General features: G+C 45.4%; 1 protein-coding gene across 1 annotated transcript in view; it reads right to left on the bottom strand.

The window, feature by feature from the left end:
- Positions 1-850: 850 nt before the first annotated feature.
- Positions 851-18,351, bottom strand: part of tmem163a (transmembrane protein 163a) — a gene marked incomplete at both ends in the record, with an annotated part of 91,286 nt that continues 73,785 nt past the window's right edge. The window contains 4 exons of the mRNA XM_079277118.1: positions 851-911; positions 2,535-2,676; positions 4,464-4,575; positions 8,909-9,005. Coding sequence (XP_079133244.1) covers positions 851-911; positions 2,535-2,676; positions 4,464-4,575; positions 8,909-9,005 — 412 coding nt within the window. The remainder of the gene's footprint in view (positions 912-2,534; positions 2,677-4,463; positions 4,576-8,908; positions 9,006-18,351) is intronic.

The following is an 18,351-nucleotide window of genomic DNA, read 5'->3' on the forward strand; positions in this document are numbered from 1 at the left end:
CTCTTGTACAAAGCCGTGTTTGCTGACTCTGTGCTGCTCATATTCTGTCTGACTAAGTCCACTTACCTCCGCTTTCCACGGTCTCTTCTCCTCTCTCAGTGACATATTTGGATGTACACCAGAAAGGAGGCTGGTGAAGTTTTGACAGGAACTAAAGCCTGTACTTAAAAATAACTAGAAATACAATACAATTTAAATAAATAAAATTTGTGAGGAGCACTCAGCTCATCTTGGAGTATATATTCTTCGTTAAGAGACAATAGGGAGACTAAGAAATCCATAAAGAGGTCATTATAAGTTTTCCCACGAAAATCCAATGGGGAACACACTGAGTTTTTTGTGTACGCCTCATTTAAGTAAAAATGATTTTGCTCATCATTATTTCCAACATGACACGAATAAACGGTGTCATATAAGCAGCAACTATTGTATCTCCATTTTAGTCGAACAAATCCAAGGCTCCAGCATGAAGACAGGAGACTCAGCTATCTGGCTTTTTCCTTATTCTAGGTTTTTATTTCTAAACTGGTGGTTTCATGAACAAAAAGTGAAGAAGAGCAGAAAAGAAAAGAAAAATAACTTCAAGTGTTTTCTCCAGGATGTGGTCTTCTTCTCGTCCTTTTCCCTCAAAGTCTCTCCGACATCTGTGTTTGTGCGTGCATATGCATGTGTGTTATGTCTGATTGTGTGATTGTACAGTGTGTGTAAATATGTGTGGATGAGAAGATGGGTGTGTAGCTTCTGTAGGTGCAGGTGAGATGTGTATCAAAGTGTGTATGAAAGACAGAGAGAAGAGGGGGGAGGGCAGGAGACAGCCAAATGTGTGGGTGTGTGCGTTCAACACACACTCTCACTCAAAGCGTTCGTAGTTCCTCGTCTGTCTCACACGGGGCACCATGTCCTTCAGGAGTCTGTGGGCACAGAAATGTAAACAAAAGTGTGTAAGTGTGCAGGAATAAAGGGTGATCCAAGAGATTGTCCTCCGATCGTTATCGGACGATATTTGTTCTTTATAGTTTGATCGGTTGTCTCTATGAAGTCCGATCATAAGAGACTCATCGGTTCTGAATTGAAAAGTTTTCATTTTCCTGCTTTCTCGCCCGCTCTTTAATTTGCTGTTCGAGCGACACAGCTGGCCCCACACACAGGCCCGGCTCAGCGGCCGGCTCGCCATCTGCGGCGGTAGTTTTTCCTTCTGTCTGATCTATTTTGTTTCGTGAGACGCTAGCAAATCTGGCAAGAAAAAACACTGGTTTGTCTGTTCAATAATATAAAGGTATAAAGGATATATGATATTATATAAACCACCCTACTCTGATAAAATCGACTTTCCTGCCCCGAGAGAGAGAGAAGACTATTTTTGTTGAAAATAATTTAACATGCTTAAATTCAATATGCACATATTCTTCTATAAATTAATCTTTTAATGAATGTGTAGCTGATCTTTAACTCATCAGTACGAGCCTCACTTTGTGTCAATGTGGCAAGCAGTAGAGCATGATTTTGACCGCAGACAAGATGTGGTTTTTGAAAGGCTAAATACCAACAAATATTTGTTGAAGAAGAATATTTTGTTGGATAAAAACATGATAAATAAATGATTACATCTATCTTTTGTCAACGAACATTAACTTTTGGACCTAACAATAGTAATTGTAGTAATTGGAAATGTTTGGATCACAGGAGTCTTTCACAATCCTTCGCAGCCACCGCTAACCACAGTGCTGTGGTGTCTCCGTCTGTTTTGGCACTCAGCCACACACAGCTGTCGAGTTTACATGTGGGTCTGGCATTAATGCAGTGGTTCTCAAACGTTTTCTGTCGCGCCCCACTTTGGAGGAAGAAAAATGTTCATGCCCCACCGCCCCAACAAAATTGTAACAAAATGGTCCATGTTGACTTTTTATTGAAACAACATTTTGTGACTCCTTTTTTTTCAAATAGAATAAAGAAAATTGCAATCACTTTTAAGTAAACCAGATTGCTCCATCAGACAAAAACAAAATGTTTTCAAGATAACAATAAAGTGCAATCTGTGAAAAACTAAACAAAACAAGTTTCATACTATCCGCATCTAGTTTTCAGACATAAAACACAGACTGGTCTCTCCTCATCTCCTACCACGTTCACTGTGAAACCCAGAGCAAGATAGGAATCATCATATGTTCTTCTTGGCTGCTTGCTGTCCGTCTCGGATGCATCGCTTGCGGTTGCTTTTCTGTTCCCGCCTGCCAAATGTCTCTTCATTTGGAACACACATGTGTCGCCAAGGATCATGGCCGTCGTGCATGCGCAAGCGTAACCCGTTAACGGCGTAACGTAAACAGTTACACGAAAGTACAGGCATTTCGCCATGTATTTATTAATTACTTAATTTTTTAGTTTTTGAAATACAAAAATTCTGCATTTCGCCCTGCTCCCCACCTGTAATACCACCGCGCCCCACAGTTTGAGAACCACTGCAATGGAATATGGATTTAGGAATTTCAAATCAATAGGTCAAAGAAATGTAGGCTGTTGGTTTTGTATATTACTTGATGCCATATGCCAAAATGATGAGTCCAATGAGAACTCCGATGGTGCCATCCAGAAACCAGACGTCAGCATGGTGCTTGAAGACTTCGGCGCTGATCAGAATGGAAAATCCCATGATGGAACCGACCAGAGAGTTAAACCCTGAAAAACACAAAAATGGAGAAAAATGTCAGGTGTGTTTATGTATCGTATGAATGGAGTAGTTTCAGATGCCCAAACTTAAAGGGACAGTTCACTCAAAAATACACATTTTTGTTGCTCTTTCTTGCTATAGTGCTAGTGCTATTCATCAGTCTAGATTGTGAGTTGCTTGGAGTTAGAGGTATCAGTTGTTGAGATGTCTGCCTTTTCTCCAATATAATGACACGATATGGCACTTGGCTTGTGGTGCTCAAAGTGTCAAAAAATACATTTGAAAAACTAAACAGTAATGCCTCATTCCAGAAATCATGAACTGGTTGCTCAAGATAATCCAGACCTTGTTGTGAGCAGTTTAATGGAACAACTATGGTTGAAAGAAAATACATGAAACTGCTCACAACAATGCATTTTTTATTTTCGGGTGAATTGTCTCTTCAAATATGCATCACTAATCCTGATAATCACTCATTAAAGGATTCATTAAATTTGAACATAAACAGCAATCTGATTATCTGAGGTCTTTTGCTACCTCACTAATTAACATATTATATCTCAATTGTTAAAACTGTACAAAAGTAGTTGAAGAATAAAAATGAAGAACAAAAGTTGTAGTTTTATGGAGGGTTATGTCACTGAATATTTCTTGGCCAAGTGCAGGGACTTCATGAAGTTCCTTTGAAACACTATATAAATGCTACATAATAGTTGACTAAATCTACTGTATTTCAGTTACCCTGTATAGCGGCTGATGTTTTTTGATAATTACATTTCTCCTTGTGTGGAAGCCGGCACAGTGGGTTATTGTCTTGCCTGCAGTAAGTGTCTTATGGGAAATAAATCCAGTATCTGAGAACAGCAACCTCAGGTTTATTGGATTGATGCCCTGCACGTTCGGAGACCTGGGGATAGCAGTGTGCAGCGTGTATTTGTGTGTGTGTGTGTGTGTGTGTGCTGTGCTTTTTTCCACCTGCACATGGGCAGCCAGTCAATGTCATAACCTATTAGTTCTTTCAATCCAGTTGTGAGAGCAACTTTCTCTCACACAGAAACACACGCGCACACACTTTGTTTTGTGACTTTGCTTTTAATACTTTGGAGTCTTTTGGTTGTCACACTTGTTTTCTGTTTGGGGTTAGAGAACCATGTCTTTTACAATTGGTTCATGATTAGTTATTTAAATTTTTTGCAAATTCATTTGACCATTATGGACTATAATGAGGAATAAAAGAGTGAAGTATTTTTTAACTGTACCCAACAGCGAGTAAAATAATAAAATCAGCTCCATCTAGATTGGCTAAAACTCTGAAATGCCTCAGACAAGCAAAGGCAACAGTAATAATAGCCCATTAATAATATACAATAATATAGCTCTGACAGGGGCCAGATTGCTGCATAAGAAGTAAGTTTACCCTTGATACTAATTTAGAATGTGATTTTGCTAGTTTTACTCACGCAAAGGATCCGAATACATTTTCTCATAATCTTCAATCTTTTCTCAATTGTTTTTAGGGCCGTTCTTATCTCGCCCCCCCCCCCCCCCCCAATTTGCACGAAAGTCAGTTTTTCAACTGTTCTCGTTAAACTATTTGTCATTAGTTGGGTAGAGACACACATACACTGATCATCAACACTGAAAGGCTAGAGAAATGACTGAGTGAACAAGATCACTTTCCTGGGCATTTAGTGAGTCAAATACTATTTCCTATTGCTATTCTGTAGACCTCTTAGACCGGTGCACTACTCATTTATTTTAACTGTGTGTGTGTGTGTATTTGTGTACACTATACCATCAGTGATGAGTGCCCGGCTAGTCAGCACTCTTCCGAGCATGTACTTAGCCACAGCCAGCACAGCACATGTGAGTCCGCTCAGTATAGCAACGCTGTAGAGGAAGTCGTCCTATGGAAAGACAGGGAAGAGAATATGTGTACAATAACTGTGTGGTAAATGTGGTAAAAACGTGTATGTTTAACGATAAAGCAAACCATACAAACATACGGAAAGACAGTGTCCATAAGGCAAACACAGAGACGCGCCAGTGTTATCAGTCAGACAGAATGACCCACAAAGCTCGTCTCAGCTCAACCATCAATAATAGATATATAGACTCCACTTGGTGCATCAACCCAAGGTCATTCGACTTTAAGTGATGTGAGGGTAGAGAGTTTTTGAGTGTCAAACAGACTCAGCACAAAAACCTGGACTCGGCCCCGGAGTGGCTCCCTATCAGAGTTAATATGGGCCAACAGGGGGTAGAAAGACGGAGACAAGGTGGAGAGAAAAAGAAGAGGGAAACTGGGACGATAAGACGCACATGAGAGAAGAACTCTATTGTTTTCGTCAGACTTCACATTTCACCAGGAATGTTGGTCAGGGCTATAACGTATTAGGATGAAATTTGGCCTCGCAAACCAACCGGACGTAGCGATCGATTGTTAGGCTCTACTCACACAAACAGATGTAATCAGCCTTTTTCATGACGGACATATTTATTGACTCATAGTAGGAAAAAGCACAGGCGTCACTAATAACATTAACAACAGCTCCGTTCTCTATTCTATTTAAGTGCCCTACTAAGCCATGACAGTGTGACGTTGAGCCACGACGCAAAATAGCAGGACCCTGAAACTAAAGCAGCTAAACAAACCTGACATTCTTCATGTCCCCTCCTATATGTCACATGCTTCCATCTGTCGGACTGAATGGTAAAGTTGTAGACATGAATTACTAACATGAGGCTTAATAATAGTATGTATTTATTCAAGGCACTACACACTCATGGTCCACCCACACAGGTCCTTTCGCTTAATTTGCCTGATCAGACTCTTTGTAAGGACTGAGGGGGCATAGGCTGTGCTTGATAGACATCACATTTTTTATTATACCATATCATTTTTATTGGTTCGTGAAGTTTGATGACCTTGTGTAATTCCAGCATTGATCCAGCCGGCAAGTGGGTTAGTGTGGGTGCAAAGGGAGTGGGCCCTCCTCACCAATTACATTTAGCTGCTTCAGGGTCCTGCTGTGGTTCATACTGGCTCACTGTCCCACTGTCATGGCTTACTGGATGTAACGTTATTATTAACACATGTGCTTTTCCTACTATGACAAGTTCAAATGCGCCTACATCATATGCAGATATTCAGGCTGGTCTCATCCACCATCCATAGCTATACCTATCCCGATACCCATTCATCCCTCCTTCCTGTGAGAATTTGATAAGACCGTATGTAACGAGCTGAAATTTGCGTGTGTGTTGCTGGCTTTCGTCGGAAAAAGCAAGAGTTTTCTTAAGTTATCATACAAACAGCTGTATGAGTAAACCCCCTTCTACATCCCGACCGGGTTCGCACACCCCCCCCCCCCTTAATAAAAAAAAAAAAAGAAGCAACAGAGCCTTTTAAGCCTTCATAGCCGCATAAGAATCGGACCAATGAGAGAACAGTTTGCTCGCGCGTGGCATTTGTTTACAAGATTTAGTCCGCTGTTAAATGTTGCAGTGTGAACACAAACCGAACAAAGGAGCAACTGCAACAAAGCAAACGAACTGAAGGTGTGAAAACGCCCTGAAACACTGCAACAAAGTTTCAATAACTTTCAGTGACACAAGGCGTCACTTTTAAAGAGCAATCAGGATGCGAGCACACACGCACAGGCTCAGAGGCAGATTATCACATTTAATTTACAATTAATGACCGACTAATGTAGCCAGGATGTCTTCGGACAAAGCATCGATGCAGCGACACAGTATTGTTGGACACCGGGATCATGTCCAACTTTTTTGCTTCTTTCTCCCCAATCATACATTCCACCATCTCTCTGGCAGCTGGCAAGCTCACGTCTTCGGCGATTGTGTGCGGTAGCCCCTTTCTCGCTATTCTGTAACTGACCAGATATGAAGCCCGTAGTGCGTCATTTATAGACCCAACACATGAATGAGACTCCAGTTGTTTTTGGCTGTTTTGTAACTCCTCCAATTTCGATATAAACAACGTAAGGGGCTTTTGACTTGCACTGGCATGCTTGGTGTTCAGGTGGCGACGTAAATAAGAGGGTTTCAGACTGTTAGCCAGAACCTCACTGCACACCACGCACTGTGGCTTTGGGGAATCTGCGTTGCCAATCCAAGTGAAGCCCAGACACAGATACTTTTCATCATATTTCCTCTTTTTTTCCCCAGTCTGATGCTCACCCTCGTTTCCTCTTTTTTCACCTTGACTCCGCGATGGGCCGATGTGCTCCCGATTTGTCTGTGCTATCCCTTCCTCCTTTTCGGTCTCCTCAGTCTCATCTTCCTCTGACTCTGGCTCGATTTCTTCTCCCGGTCTCTCCCCTGCACCTCTCCGTTCCCCTCGCCTCCGATTCCTCTCTCTCTCTCTCTGTCCCTCTCCTCTTTTACGACTGATAGCTTCAGATGTCCCACCTGACAGTTTTTAAATTAAAATTACATTTTTTTTTAATATTTAATATTATTACACCATCAGACCGCCATTACACTTTTCCTCTCGCGCACCCCCTAGAGGCAGCTCGCACCCCACTTTGGGAATCCCTGCTCTATAGTGTGCAGCTAATTTAGTGTGACACTTAAGAGTCATGATCATTTGCCGTCATCGTGACATGAACTCTGCATTTGGTTGACATCGATGACAGCCGTAGAGTGAAAAATGCTAACTTTCACAGAAGATATGACACATTGCATTGTGGGATTGTTAAGAGAAAGTGCATACCATACACTCATCTTTTACATTGGTTTGTGGGAATTTTGATGGAATATATTTGTGCAAACATTTCACACTCGCATTTGGACACTAAAATATAATGGTTGACAGTATACAGTGAAATACATAGTGAAGTGATTTCACTTCTTGTTTGCAGCTGTCTGATGTCACACAACACTTGGAGGCATACATTGTAAATGGTGAACCATCAACTAAATGTGATGTAAAGTATACCTGAATTTAATTAAAATAATACATAGTATCATATACTAAAACCTGTTCTGCATGTAAATTGATTTCAAAATATCTCAGTCTTATTTGGTAGAAAGAAATCTCTGAAAGTTGTCATTTCTGCACAAAAGTTATTTGGGGAAACGTTAAAAATCCCAGGAAATAAATGTGGAGAATGACAGCTTAGTTACGTTTTTTCACTTGCCAAATGAAGCTTCAGCATGCATTACACATATGCTGCATTGTCTTGAAAACCAACATGCACTTGTTTGTAGTTTGAGCTCTTGATAGCTGGTAGGCTAATAACTTGTTAATCCCTTAACCCAGGGATTCCCAAAGTGTGGTGCGCGAGCTGCCTCTAGGGGGTGCATTTCTAGGGGGTGCATTTCCCTCCATATTACAAAGGCATTGTAGGCGCTCACATCAATGATGTTGAAGAAAATTACAAGGGCCAACGGGCAGTCATGCGTCGGCAGCTGTATGTGGCTGTGACCTTGTCCAGGTTATCAACACCTCCCTTTGTCTCGTTGTAGTCCAAGACCATTTGTGGTTTTTTGTCTTCTCTGGTGCTCAGGACAGCATCTTTGTGCATGGTGCTCATCAGCAGGACATTTTTCCCTTTCTTGGGGCAGTAGGAGACGACAGTGGCTTTGTCAGTAAAGGCAAAAATTTAATTGAATTGAATTGACTTACTATCTCATAATAATGTGTTTATTTTATTTGATATGGACATCACAGTAGCATTAGAATTGTAACATACATTTACGCACAAAGCCCAGATGCACTGTGTTAAGTGTTTGAAGCCAAATGCTAATTTACAACACCTGTCCACAGGAGGCTTTTTGCCAAATTGTAGTTCCTTTTTGCACAGATATAACTTTATTTGCATTGTTCTAACAAAGTGATTGCACATTTTATTTGTTTTTGTCTGATGGAGTAATCTGGTTTACTTAAAAGTGATTGCAATTTTCTTTATTCTATTATTTGAAAAAGCACAGACGGAGTCACAAAATGTTATTTCAATAAAAGTTCAACATGGACCATTTTGTTACAATGTTGTTGTGGCAGTGGGGCATGAACATTTTTCTTCCTCCAAAGTGGGGCGCGACAGAAAAAGTTTGAGAACCACTGATTTACAGTCTGATATTAAGTTTACACATTTTAATTAAATGCTTTAAAGGGGCATTTCTACCAATGTTACACATTAAATTCAGTTTACTTGTCACAAGTAGTACGACTGAGGTCTACTGTGGCTCAGGAAGAGCATTAAAAAGAGGCCTTACCACTTCTGGGGTCACCCTGGTTGCCAGATCATGGATGGCCTTTCCAACGATGCACACGGAGGAGAGAATGAACACAACCCCAAGGACCACACACGCCCTGCAGACAGAAAATCAGACAGAGAGCAAAGTTTTTGGAGGTTCGGCTTGCGTGGTCTCTTTCCAACAAAGTTGGGTAGTAGTTGAACCAAATAAATAACCTAAAAGAGCCGACTCGAGATCAGTCACAATGTTAACTTCTAGTCTCTCCCTCTTTTGCATTTGCATGAGGATCATTTGTCTTTTTCCTGCTGCAGTGAAGTCCAAAGCAAATGTTCACAGTATCCAGACTAGGGGTGTAACAATACGCGTATTCGTATTGAACCGTTCGGTACGAGGCTCACGGTTCGGTACGCATGACGAACCGAATACGTTTGAATAAAAACGTTTTTAAACCTTTATTTAACCAGGTAGTCCCATTGAGATAAAAAATCTCTTTTGCAAGATGTAAGTAGCAATACAACATGTAAGCAAGATGTAAGTAACAATAAAACATGTAAGCAAGATGTAAGTAACAATACTACATAACATTAAGGAGCAGTTTTTTTTTTTTATGCTTATGTGTTGCTAAGAAGACACCCCAGAAGATGGGTCACTCAGGTATAGTTCCATCATTGTTCAAAGTCAAAGAATAACTTCATGATGTTAGTTGTAATGAATAAATATATTTTAAAAGAAAGTACATTTCTCTGGCATTTATAGTTTTCTACTGTACAGAAACGTACCGAACCGTGGCTCCACTGTATCGTACCGAACCGAACCGTGAATTTTGTGAACAGTTACACCCCTAATCCAGACATAAACTGTTATGAGTGATACTGGCGGTGGCTTTCAGTCTGGCAAACTAGGAAATGGTTTTACCAACCACTGTGCAATATTGAAGGAACAGTCCAACAAATAATAAACAAATTCAGCTGTTAAAAACTCCTGTTCACTGGCTTGAATTACAGCCAGCCCTTTAAAAAATACATACATCAGGAAAGAGCGATATGGCAGTGTCGTGGTGCGTCAATTCCCTTCAGTTATACTGAATATTAAAGTTAATTTCACAGGCTACGGGTAGAATTAGCCACATGACACATGAGTGTCTGGCTCGGTGCATGATGGATGATGTTACAACACAAACTGTCGTAACACTGAAAGGCCTCTTTATGTTTGATTTGAGTGATCTAATGTCAAACACTACCAGAATAAACAAGTTGCCGACTTCAGTCGGAGTGCTTAGGGGGAGGCAATTTGTGATGTTTGTTCAATGTGGTTGGTTTTTTTTGGAGGGGGGGGGCGATGCACACACATGCACACTCAATAGCTCTGGATGCAATGTGTCAAGAAGAGTTGACCCCTCAGAGCTGCCTCGGTAACATGTGAGCACATTCAAGGGAGAGTCAGGATATAAGAGCACAAAGCATATACTCAGAATAAAGTGTAATCAAAAGATAAAGTGTATGAATTATATAACGAAATGTTTAATCAATATGTAACGAATGTTTAAATGCATAGAGTAATTTAACTATTGTAATAAGTGTTTAACAAATGTTCTGTGTAACTGGAGCTGAGATAGAAATGTATAGTCAGAATGACTTTGCAGAAATCAGAGGCAGATGTTGTGGGTGGAGGAGACTGTTGCAAGAGATGAGTCATGGAGGCAGGAAGCCTGGAACTTGTCCGGACTTGTTCAAGAACCCAACGCCCTCTCCAGAGGGAGGGGGGATGAGATCATGTATTGAACAAGGGGGGCTGATTAAGCCCGAATGAGATATAAAAGGAGACAATTGCAGGCAGCACACTGGGATTTCAACACGGGTGCCGTCCAAGAGCACAGAGGGAAGATACGGACGATCGTAACTGATGTATTGAGGACTTCGTCTCTGTTCACGGAAAGAAGACCGCTGTTCGTGGACAATAAGGTTAAAGACGGAGGTTTTCCTCTCCCCACTGCTCGACTCTTAACATCTGGACAACGGAGAAGACGCAGCAGCCCGAGAAAGACTTTGTACTGAGTTTTGAGGACTGTTGAACGGACTCCGCTGCAGAGCAGGAGGATGGAGGGTCCGGCCGGACCTTCGCTCCTAACAACTCCAAAAGAACCTTTTCATCGCACCATTGAACATCCAGCTCCAACCGAGCCGTCTCGGCAACTAAAACTAATGAGTATAATCAGAGAAGAAAATTAACGTGACGAATCAAGTGTAGTGACATTTTATGTGAGCTGTAGCTTTAACCCATGCAAACTAACCAAATATAACCTGCAATAAATATCTAATCTGCATTTAAAGTAAATTTCTCAAGTGCATTCATTTGCTCAAGTAGTAAAAAGTTCCTCGTGGCAGTAAAAAGTTAAAGCCATTGTATGTCTAACAACTGAGTTCTGAAAGGTTATCCTAGAGACCGAATCCACTTAACAACCCCTTACGGTTTTAGAAAGAATTAATCCTAGCCGTTAAAACCTAACCTGGCATTTACCAAGAGCACGGATCCATAAGAGGGAAGCTGCCATAACCGACGCGACTGGAGGGAGCGCCCGGGGCCAGGACTGGTCTCTCGGCCGAGCGCGCTCTGACCGGAGGAAGCAGGGTAGACGTTGGGAGTAACGGCAGTTAGCGGAGCCAGGCGAGTTCCCTCGCCAGAACACCAGCTCGACAATCTTTTAATAGAGAGCTGAGTCAGTAAGTAGCCCCGTATCGGGCCAGAAGTACCCCGGGATCTAACACGTGGCGCCCAACGTTTTAAGTTCAGACGAAGAAAACACGGTGCCAAGCCTGACTTCAATCGAGTACGAGCCTCCGGGAGGACTGACAGACCTGAAGAGGGGGAGCAGAAAAGGCAAGAAGAACGCGCTGCCCCTTCTTTCAGTGTACACGGCTTCGCAGAAACTCGCCAGAGACGAACAATACGGGCCCATGACCACCAAAGACGGAAGAAAAGCCTATGTTCCAGAGGTCGATCAAACAAGTTATGATGTTCCAGAAATATGGATGCACGACCTCGAGGGAATGAAAGGAACAATGGTCTACGCAACAAAAGGAGAATGGGCGAATTTTCTGATGACCCCGACCTACGGCTCCCTCGCAAAAGCCGTGGAGCTGACGGGTAACTTTCGCACGGGCTTTGTGGCAATCGTGTACGACGTCATGTTGCGACGCCTGAAGAAAGCAGCCTACAAGCTGGCAACGGAGGAAGAAAAAGCGCTGAGGCAAGACATCTCGGACAGCGAAGACGAACAGACACCTCAAGGTCAGGGCCTCGCACGAAGCAGCTGCCTCACCACCGCTGAAGAAAATGACTGCATAACAAAGATGCAGGCTTCTACCCAGAGCTTTGGTGAGTTCAAAAAGATCAAGGCGATGGTGGCCAACCGAGACCCAAAAGAATCAGTGCAAGAATATCTGACGCAGAAATGGCTTATGGTAAAAGCCAGCTCCACAAACGATGAGGCGAAACGATTGTGGCTGGCCCATGTGACGGACCAACCGATGGGTCCCGAAGAAACCGCGGAACAGCATTACCGAAGATTAGTGCTGGAAGACTGCGAAGACGAGGAATCACACATCGACAAGGCAAGAAAAAGCTTAGAAAAAGGGCAAACTCTCACCCAGGCGTGGTACGCCTTGCGACAGGCGATTCCGCCAGAAAGAAGTGTGCAAGCCCTTAGGAAGCTGACAAAGGGCCTGATGAATGACATCGATTTCGTGACCCTAAACATCAACAAAAGTACCACAGAGCAAATCCAAGAAACAGTAAGAAAGTGGGATTTGAAGAAAAAACACTTGGAAGACAAAAGAGAAAAAGGAAACCAGCCGAAGCCGCCGGCTCCCAGGCCCTCGTATGACAACGCGAGGCCCACCGAGGGACCTGGCCCTTCACAGACACCAAGAAGGCAGCCAGGAGGATTCCAGAGGGGTCCGCAAGGCTACCAAGGCTACCAGCGTGAGCCCGGATTCCAGAGGGGTCCACAAGGCTACCAAGGCTACCAGCGAGAGCCAGGAGCCCAGAGGGGTCCGCAAGGCAACCAAAGGGAGCAGGGTGCTCAGAGGCAAGAAGGAATCCAGAGGCAGGGCGTTTACCACAGGACCCCGCCGGATCAACAACAGGAGGGGCCACGGCCCCCACCAGCCAACAAGAGCAGTTTCCTCTCTTCAGAGGATTACAACAAACTGACAACAGAGCAGAAACAGGCCCTTCGTGTCTCCCGCATGGAAGCTGGGAGCGAAGGGCAGAGAAAGTAATGGCTAAGCGGGCGCGGGTCACAGTGGATCATGCCTATTGGGTGGGGGACGACATATACACCGATGTGGATGGAATCCCCTATCAGGTAGATACAGGTGCCGAAGTGTCGATGACCCGCAAATGCCTTGAAACAAAAGGACACCTGACTGTTCAACTAGCCGACGGAACCATCAAAAAGATTCCATTTGGCGTCTGGAAAGGAGTTGTATGGGCTCTAGGACCCTACAATTTAATGACAATAACAGACCTAAAAGAGCTGCATAGCAGCCCAGGAAATCGCACCCCAATACAACAGCGACTCAGAATCCTCGGGGCAAAACTAATCCAGATGGGATCGTTATCACCGGAGTGGTACAAACCAGTGAACATTCCAGAAGTGACCAAGCAACAAATCGAAGACAGCGACCTTTCCCCGGAGGGAAAAGAAACGCTAGAGGACATACTTTCCAAAGCCGGAGTGGCTAGATTCAAAAATGACTGTGGAGACATGGGTGCGAAGTACACCCACACCATAGAAGGGGGTGTACACCCGCCCGTCCGCCAATACCCCCTGAATCCAGGGGCAGTTGCAGAAATGGACCTGATAGTCACAGAGCTCAGCGAACTAGGAGTGGTGCGCGAGGAGCCAAATCCCATCACAAACAGCCCAATACAGGCAGTCAAAAAGCCTGAGTCATCGGGAGGAGGATGGAGACCTGTTATCAACTTCAAGGCCCTCAACCGCAGGACTGTCGCCAACCGAGCCAGCCTGATCAACCCCCAAGGGACGCTGAAAACACTGAGACTAAAGAGGTACAAATCCTGCATCGATCTGGCAAACGGATTTTTCTCGTTGAGGCTAGCCAAAGCCTCCCAAGGCAAGACAGCGTTCACCCACAAAGGTAAAGCGTACGTCTGGGAACGGCTACCGCAAGGCTACAAAAACTCTCCGAATGTTTTCCAGTCGGCCGTAATGGACATACTTGACGGCCTAGAGACAACAATCTACATTGATGATGTATTCATTGCAGATGACACCGAAGAAGAACATCTGCAAAAATTGAGAAAAGTCACAGAACGACTAACAGCGGCAGGCTTGAAATTGAATCTGAAAAAATGCCAATTTGGACGATTCCAAGTGAACTACCTGGGGTTCCAGGTCTCCAACGACCTGGGACTCTCAGACGGATTCCGGGAAAAAGTGGAGCAGATCGACCCGCCAACCTCGCTGAACGAACTACAGAAGGTGCTGGGACTCTGCAACTACGTTAGGGACCATGTCCCTAGCTACCAGAAGTATGCAAGACCACTGTATGTAAAACTGAGAAAGAAAAGCCAGAAGACGCCCACAAGAAGTGGGAATGGGCCGCAACGGATCAAAACAGTTTGGAAAACCTGCGGACAACCATTAAAGAAGCTTTGCGGCTGGAGCCACGAAGCCTTACAACGAAGCTGGTGGCAGAGGTCAGTTGCAACGACGACGACGCAGTGGTAAAAGTGTGCAACGAGGGCGGGGGAATAGTCACTTTGTGGAGCTACACCCTGTCCTCCGTGGAAAAGAAATATCCAGCAGAAGAGAAGGAGTTGGCAGTTCTGGCAAGGTATTGGAGCACCCTGAAAGACCTTGCTCAAGGGCAGGGCATCAGGGTCCTCACGCAAAGCCAGGTCCATCGATTCCTAAGAAAAGCCACGGTAGAGAGCACGAAGGCGACGAACGCGAGGTGGGGACGTTGGGAAGACATCCTGCTGGACCCAGACCTCGAAATCGGCCCTGCACAACCCGTGAGTAAGAAAAAGACGACACAGGTCGAGAAGCCATCCGAACCGTTAGAGTGGACTCTATACACAGACGGCTCGAGAAAAGGACAAGACGAGAAAGCCTACTGGGGCTTCATTCTCAAGCACAAGGAGAAGGAGCGCTTCAGACAACGAGGCCAAGTCCCCGGCAGTGCCCAGACCGGGGAGGTGACAGCGATACTGGAAGGTTTGCTCGAGTTGGAGCGAAGAAAGGTGAAAAGAGCTAGAGTCATAACTGATAGTTATTACTGTGCTCAGGCCCTTAACGAAGACCTGTCCATATGGGAAGAAAATGGTTTTGAGAGTGCTAAAAACAAGAAAGTAGCTCACGAAAACCTATGGAGAAAAATAGCCGAATTGCGGCTAACAATGGAGCTCGAAGTGGTGCACCAGAGGGCCCACACGCGAGCAGGAACTCATTGGCAAGGAAACGAAGAAGTGGATTGTTTCGTCCAGATGAGACAAATTGTCTTTGTTGGGATCGAGAAGTGGGAAGATTTGCCCAAAGGACGGGTAGTCCCAGAAGAGAATGTGAAGGAGGTGGTGCAAGCAGTGCATGGAGCACTTGGACATGCAGGCACCGTTCCAACGCGAAGGGAACTGGAAAAGCAGCGACTCTGGATTCCTGAAAAAGAAGTCCGCAGAATCCTTCAAGACTGTGAGTTGTGTGGTCGATACAACGCAGGAAGGAGAGGACAAAGAGTGGGAGGACTCACCATTAAAAGTACGTACCCTGGGGTTCTATCTGCATGGATGTGGCAGGACCCTTAGGGGTACCGGGTAAAAGTGGAGAAAAGTACCTGTTGGTGCTAGTGGACTCCATGTCAGGGTATGTAACCACAAAAGCAGTACGAAAAGCTAATGGCAACAGTGTTGTTAGCATGCTGGACCAAGTCTGTGGCTACTTAGGGTTGCCTAAAGAGCTCAGGACTGACAACGGAACGCATTTTCGCAACGCAAAAGTGGACCAGTGGTGCCAACAGCATGGGGTAATGAGGATCTACTCTCCCCCATACACCCCCCAAGCCAACGGGGTGGTGGAACGGACCATTGGCTTGGTGAAAAGTTGGATTGGGAAAAATGCCAACTCAAGAGAATGGAGCACTAAGACCCTGGAAATCGCCAAGGCCCTGAACGACCGCTACCGAAGTGACAGGCCCTCCCCTGCGGAGGAGCTGATGCGCCGCCCCTTCACATCACAGGAAGTGGGGCGGGGCTCAGAAGATAAAGAGCCCAAGCTTGAGCACAAGGTGCTACTTCGAGTAGGACAGCGCGTCTGGATCAGGGCTCAGGTCGGTGCTTCTAACTCTGCAGTCAAAGCCAAGTACGATAAATCAGACATAGTTGTCAAGATATTGGACAGTAATACTGTTCAACTCAAGAAAAAAGGAATCCAAGGAGTAGGGCAGCTGAAGCCAGTTCCGTACTAGGAGAAAACCTGGAACTCAAGAATGGCCACTAACATACAAGCTTTACCACCCTTTGTCAGAGTGGCCAATGTCAAAGGGGTGGTTAACATGAGAAGGAGTACTACGGGGCTCTGGGCAGGAAGAGCCCTGAAGAAGTTAGAATATGCAAAGAAAGGCTTTCTCTCAGAGGAGAAAGAAGTATTGACATGGAGAGAAATCAAGAATGATTGTGTGGTCTGCCTGCAGCCGACCACCCTAGATCTCACATGGCAGGGACCCGGAAACAAGAAACCACACCGGGTCAGAGGAAGAAGAAAAGAATTTAACCGTATGACCCACAAACCAGTGAAGGTTTTGGATGCATATGTATGCGGTTTATGTCGTATAGAGATGGCACCAAGGTTGCTCTTCGTCATCCAGTAGGATCTACGTGGGACGCAGCTGAACCTTAAGGACTGTGTCTGCCAATGGGATGGACACAGGCTGCACCTCTGTGCGTCTTGCTCCGTACTCCAGCAGAATGGACTGCTGGTGCAAGCTGGAGCAGCCGAGGGATGGCAGGTGAGAAAGTTTCTTCAGCCCATACAAACCCTGGCACCCGCCTCATGGGAAGGTGAGGGTGCTGCCGCTCCTGTGAACATATCTCACGATGAGGAGACTGGGGAACCCTCGGCACCATCTATGAGCTCACTCAACGGCGACCCACAAGAAGCAAGTGGAAACCGGATTGCTGTCCCCAGGGGATCTTGGAGGGAGTTGGTGCAAAGGAACTGGCCATACAGCCCAGCTCAGGCCGAAGTTACCTACCCGCCCCTGGCTTCCGTACAGATCCCAGCGGCCTTCAGGGTCTTTCGCAGCCCTGATGCCCCAGGGTACGCAGCCACTGCAGCAAACTTACCCGATTGCCGCTTAGAAATGGCAACGCGAGAAGGTTGGCTGGGGCCCTGGGAACTTACAACCTGGCGCCTGTTAATCGAAGATGTGTATTGTGATCCAGATGTGCCAATACGTGAGCTTGCCCCGGTGCCAACAGAGGCTGGTGCTCGAGGCACGAATCTCTGGTATAACATCACGGATCTGGACGCCTTCCGCCACACAGGTGCCAGGACAAAGGAAAAAAGTAAGATTTTCACGGTCACCCCAGAGGGGTGGCGGAGAGAAGGTGTTATGCAACTACCGGGCTCTTGGGCGGCCAGAGCGGCAACGCCTACATGGGAGGCCCGCACAATGCGTGTCATGGTGACGCTGAGAACCGTGATGGTTCCATTCGCCGGTGTATACTCCATGGGGGTGGAGCTGACCAGAGCGGATGAGGCGGTGCCTCCTCCAAACCCACGCGCAGATGCAAAAGGTTTAACCGCTTGGGCACGGAAGTCATTTCGCAAACTGCAGCGGGGTGGAAAGCCTCGCAGTAGCAGCGCTTAAGAGGCATAGTTGCTAGAAAAACGGAACTTGATTGTCGACATGTCGCTGCCAACCCAAACAAATAAAGAAGGGCGGAAATTTAATAGAGTCTCTCGGACTCTCCGAACACGTCAAAGGCCATATCTGCAATTGCCAAACGAAAGAGTCTATTTGGACAGACCCCTACGAGATTTTGCGTACCGAAAAGGACTCTGTGGATCCGGCGCTTATTTCTGCAGTAATGGCGAATATGAGCGCTCCCCGGACCTGACTGTACCCGGGAAGGTGGATTTAATGACTAATTTTCGCAATGGATGGGAACTCCAGTATGACAGAGCCATGGTCCGGTGGACCCATCAATGGCTGATGCAGCCAGTCCTCAGTTGTCCTGACATGTCCCCCTGGATCCTGAATACCGCTTTCATCACTGTAAAGGGTATACTGCTGAAGTTGCGGTGGGGTCCTAACTATGCTGATTATTTGCAAGACGAATATATTGATCTTTGGCTGGGTGAGAATATGATCTGGACCACCAGCCCGGTCATGGAGCGCCGCATTGCGCTCCACGTGAAAAACAGCGAGCGCTGTGTA

Source organism: Melanostigma gelatinosum, assembly GCF_949748355.1.
Source record: "Melanostigma gelatinosum genome assembly, chromosome: 10".
NCBI classification, from domain to species: domain Eukaryota; kingdom Metazoa; phylum Chordata; class Actinopteri; order Perciformes; family Zoarcidae; genus Melanostigma; species Melanostigma gelatinosum.